The following is a 4,970-nucleotide window of genomic DNA, read 5'->3' as shown; positions in this document are numbered from 1 at the left end:
TTAAAATGTGCCACAGTGAACTTTTTTCCTTGCTGGAAATGCGTTTCGTAGAACCGTACAATGCGTTCGCGGAGCACGTGCTGTTTCGACGCCATCTTTGCTTTGACTAAATTCAAACTAGCAAAACCAAACACGCCTACTGTTTCTAGGGAGCCCAAAGAGCAATTTTCTTGGAGAAAGAAAATTTTACGCTCTTTATTTGAGTTACTGAAAGGTATTAAAAACATTCTCATTTTTTATTTAACACCCGTTAGAATCGGTTTGAAATTACCGTTCTGGTGAAAATAAATTTATTGCCAAAATTTTCGCGTGAATATACTCTAAATCTAGTGCAAGGTTGAATTAAGAATCAATAAAATCTGAAAAATTGCAATCCGACAAAAAGTTTGAAAACAGCTGCCTTTGAAAATTCGTCAAATATTCTGTGTTTCGTATTTCGAAAATCCAAAGATGCGAAAATGTGCCAAATTACACCCAGTTTCCAATTCTATTTTCAAAATGTATCTAGTGTTACTTATACAATTTTGACGGTTCATTTATTAAAAAGGACGGTTTTCACACCACTTTTTCACTTTTTTTGGTCATGATCTTAAAAAAAATATCAAAAACAAAAATAAATCCTTCTGTGCAACGTATAGCTTCTAACTTCAGCTTTCTTGGACCCACAGTTAATTTTTTGGAGCATTCCGTACCCGATCTACAGTCTTTCTTCCGAAGAATGTTTTTCGGATTTTTTGTATTTTTAGACTTTGATTAACGGGAAACTGCAGTATTGTAGCTGAATAATGTCTGAGACACATATTGACTTACATTACGAAGTTTTCAAAATATAAATTTTGTAAAAATCGGTTGAGAAACGAGAGAGATTTGCCGGTTTTAGTTATGAGGTGTCAAATTGACATTCCAGGAATTCACTCTGAGATAGCGCGTATCTCTCACTACTGACCATCTACTCCACCTCGCCCTCCATTCACGTATTATTTTACTAGGTAATTTACCAAATCGTTCCCCTTCATTCCTTCATCAATTGCTCTCCACATTTATTGAAGAATTCGTTGTTTGGATCGTACTTCTCAATCAGTTCTTTAAGTATTGCCTCTTTATTCTTTTGTAAGTAACGGTATACTTTTACAAATTTAGCATTCGCCCCTGAGCAATTTTCGCTGCACAATTTTTCAACGTATGGACCTATCCGAACTTTTATTTCGGTTCCTTCTCTCGTGCACGGTTTCTTGTCCATAAAACAGTCGAAGTAGTTTTTAGTAAGACGATCAGAGGCGAGCACTTCATCCACATTAATAGTTGAGATTATGTCAATGGCATTTTGACCAGCGACAACAGCAGCAGCAGCCATGGTTAACAGTAGGACTAGAATCTTCATGTTGAAATACTTACCTGCTAGTTTTGAGGGTGGAACCAGTTCTAGCATTTATACTTTTTTCAGCACTGTATTTTTTCCGTAATATTACCACTAATGAGGATTTGATGGCTTTCTGATTGTTGATTAATTAAGCTTATGAAATTGATCAATTTTAGCACATACTTGAAAAAATACTGACGTAAATGTAGAAAAAAAGCTCATTGGCAAATTGGTTCCGACCTAGGCAACGTTTTACAGCTTCAACTAATTAAATGGTTTTTTTTTTCAAACATTCGACCGAATTTTCAAGTGAACATTCAACCGAATATTCGTTTTACTGAACGGTAAAAAATATAAGTATGTTTATTGTTTATTTCTTAATCCATCGGACCAGGAAGTCTAAATGGATGTGATGGGAAAAGCACAAGGCTCAAAAAAAACCCATCATTGGAGATAGCATAGACGATACAATAATTCACAAAATATACAAACTAACAATAATGATTTACAAAATAAAAGCAAACTAAGATCCAACATCAAAACAGAATACAAAACAGAAATTATCTTAACATTGTAGCTCGTAAGCGGTTCAAAAACATATCACTCGTCAAATTAAAATCGAATTCACTACATGCATTGTTGAAAACTGCACATATGGAACGAATAGGCTCATTCTGACCTTATAGTGTTCGATGAAATCCTAGCCGTAGAAATTCTCGCGTTCTCAGTTGTCTAGGCACCACGTTGAAGTCAACTCTCGCAAGAATGTTTGGCGCATCGATGTCACCGAGCAGCAATTTCCCAACAAACGCCGCCTTCAGGTATTCACGTCGGTTAGCGAGGGTATCCAGATCAAACCAGGAGCATCTCTGTGAATACGTAGGAGATTCCTCCGAATTAGCCCCTGGCCAGTCCCGGAAGAATCTCCTACGTATTCACAGAGATGCTCCTGGTTTGATCTGGATACCCTCGCTAACCGACGTGAATACCTGAAGGCGGCGTTTGTTGGGAAATTGCTGCTCGGTGACATCGATGCGCCAAACATTCTTGCGAGAGTTGACTTCAACGTGGTGCCTAGACAACTGAGAACGCGAGAATTTCTACGGCTAGGATTTCATCGAACACTATATGTATTCGGTACACCTTTTATCTAAAAAATCTTATCTCTTTATCTGAATTATTTGGAGGTTCTTAGAAATGATAAATTGTACGGGACAGCAGAATTCAGTTTTTTTTTTGATAATTACAGATTAGTTTATTGAACCGTTTCATCTATATCATTGTTGAGTATTACATTATTTTAAATTGGTTATCGAAGATCAATGAGGGCTCAACGTTGAAAAATTGATCACATCATGTCGTGAGAATCCATTCACAGTTTGATTTCGATCTTTCCGACATTCTCGCGATATTTCTCGACGTACTTGTTATCGGGATCGTACTTGGCCTTCAGGGCGGCCCATTCTTTCGGTCGGTTGGCCGAAAGATACTCGATGACCTTATAACCGGTCTCCTTCTGTTTGTGGCTACACTTGGCACAATCAGTTTTCCGTGCATCCGGTGGACACTTGGCCTGACCGAGCGGACAGTTGTAGTAGTTCTTAGAGAGGCCATTCGATTTAACGATCGTCACTTCATCGGCGTTAGTAGTTGAGATTATGTCAATGGCATTTCGACATCCGATACCAGCGGCTATGGTTAACAGTACCAATATCTTCATATTGAAATGTATTCTTGATTCTCAAAACTAGGTGAAATCTGAATCAACCCTAGCATTTATACCACTTTTATCATTGTATCAGTTTTGATGTGATGAGAATTTGATGGCTTTTTGGTTACAGTTGTTTTAAACAGATCGATTAAACAGATTTTTTGACTGACCCATATTTGTAAGGTAAAATAGACCGTGGAATCCGAAAATGAAATAAAATAATCTAAATAAGAAATATGAAAGCAGAAAAGTACTTGTGAGTACTTAAAATGTATATTTTAATATCTCAGGCGACATAATTTAAATCTCTTAATTTTTTCATATTACTTACTTACTTTTGTTCCGAGCGCCGATGTGGTCTAGCGGATAGACTGGCGCGAGTCTGGTTTTGGTATGCCAGGCGTACTGGGTTCGATTCCCGGTATCGGCAATAAAACTTTTGGGTTCGAATCCTATTAGTGGCCGACAGGTAAGATGTGTTTCCTTCTATATATTCCTGACTATATAATAAGAATGTTCAATCAGTTGCCAGCTGGCCATACATATATACACGGATGTCGAATACTTGTAAGTAAACTAGCCCACCTGATTGACTCGTCCTTCCAAAATATACCTACATCAACACAATTCATTCACTCCATAACAGTTCATACGAAGCCATGGGGTCCGGGTATGGTGTACGCGTTGCATTGGAGATTTGTCGAACTTAATAATCTAAGAATGCATGTGAGCACATACTTAGGCAGAAACTGCGGTGAATCTGTTCACCCATGGTGGATAACCAACAACAACAATTACTTACTTACTTTTGTTCCCACGCCGATCCCCCGGTGCATAGGGCCGTGGTAAAAGATCTCCACTGTCGGCGATCTGGAGCCAGCGTCTTCACTTGGTCCCAGAAAAGATTTTCGTCCACAGTTCGGGTTTCGTTGGCTAGGCTTCGCCGCCACGAGCTTCTGGGTCTGCCTCTCCTTTGACGTCCTTCTGGATTCCACTCAAGCGCCTCTTTGCAAATCTCCTTCACATCTTTTCGCAGCGTATGTCCCATCTCCACTTAAATACGCTCCCGAATCTTGATTTCCAGCGCCGATTGATGACACCGGCGATGTAGTTCTACGTTTAAGATCCAATTGCTAGGCCACCAAGCGCGGATGATATTCCGCTGGGAGCGAAACATGAGGATACATCATATTTCTCTAAATACACTTTCCATGCCCTTCGAAAATTTGAAGAAAAAGTTGGGAATTCCAGCATCCCGGGTGTGGTATCTTCAATCTTGATATAAGTTGTCTTTGCGCTCGCACCACACAGACAATATATTGAGAGCCAAACCAACAACGATGTTGAGCAATCGCTAGCACAACTGACCTTTGCAAAATCTAGCAAGCAATCGATTTGGACCTTTATAAGGTCTAGACACGGGACTCCACACCGGGGAACGCTAAACAAAATCGCGGATGTTCCCGAAACAAATAAAAATTGTTAAATTTCTAACTGTTAACACGATGATTTAGCAAGGAAAATGATAGTTCTACCACTGACCATACTGTCATAGTGTCATGTCAGTGTGATCAGTGGTTCTACCTTGAAATTTGGCTTAGACTTAAACATTTTTTCTTCTAAAAACTAGTTTATAGTTACATTGAATTTGATAAAAAAAAGTGTTTTGTTCGAATACTTAGCATAAAAGTGAAAAACGAAAAAATTCTTAAAATTAAGACCAAATAATTTCAGTAAAGAAACGCTACTAGAAGAATCTAAATATTCTATTTTGCAACACTCATCATGACATATTTTGAAAAATAAGATACTTATTTGAAAATTTACGAGATTTGGTGAATAACCTAAATCTAGTTAACAAAATTCTATCGATTGTGAAAATTCTTTCTCAATTATTTC

General features: G+C 38.1%; 2 protein-coding genes across 2 annotated transcripts; both read right to left on the bottom strand.

The window, feature by feature from the left end:
- Positions 1-1,012: 1,012 nt before the first annotated feature.
- Positions 1,013-1,383, bottom strand: LOC129746409 (ejaculatory bulb-specific protein 3-like). The gene has a single exon (XM_055740053.1). The coding sequence runs from the start codon at positions 1,379-1,381 to the stop codon at positions 1,013-1,015; it is 369 nt and encodes a 122-aa protein (XP_055596028.1). The 5' UTR covers positions 1,382-1,383.
- Positions 1,384-2,732: 1,349 nt separating this feature from the next.
- LOC129741276 (ejaculatory bulb-specific protein 3-like) lies at positions 2,733-3,080 on the bottom strand. The gene has a single exon (XM_055733000.1). The coding sequence runs from the start codon at positions 3,078-3,080 to the stop codon at positions 2,733-2,735; it is 348 nt and encodes a 115-aa protein (XP_055588975.1).
- Positions 3,081-4,970: the final 1,890 nt, after the last annotated feature.

The sequence above is a fragment of the Uranotaenia lowii genome, chromosome 2 (assembly GCF_029784155.1).
Source record: "Uranotaenia lowii strain MFRU-FL chromosome 2, ASM2978415v1, whole genome shotgun sequence".
NCBI classification, from domain to species: Eukaryota; Metazoa; Arthropoda; class Insecta; order Diptera; family Culicidae; genus Uranotaenia; species Uranotaenia lowii.
This window is presented reverse-complemented; position numbering and strand designations above follow the sequence as displayed.

What these genes read in the sequence shown, in the direction of transcription:
- LOC129746409 (XM_055740053.1), bottom strand. Translation starts at nt 1,381, where the DNA reads ATGAAGATTCTAGTCCTACTGTTAACCATGGCTGCTGCTGCTGTTGTC.
- LOC129741276 (XM_055733000.1), bottom strand. Translation starts at nt 3,080, where the DNA reads ATGAAGATATTGGTACTGTTAACCATAGCCGCTGGTATCGGATGTCGA.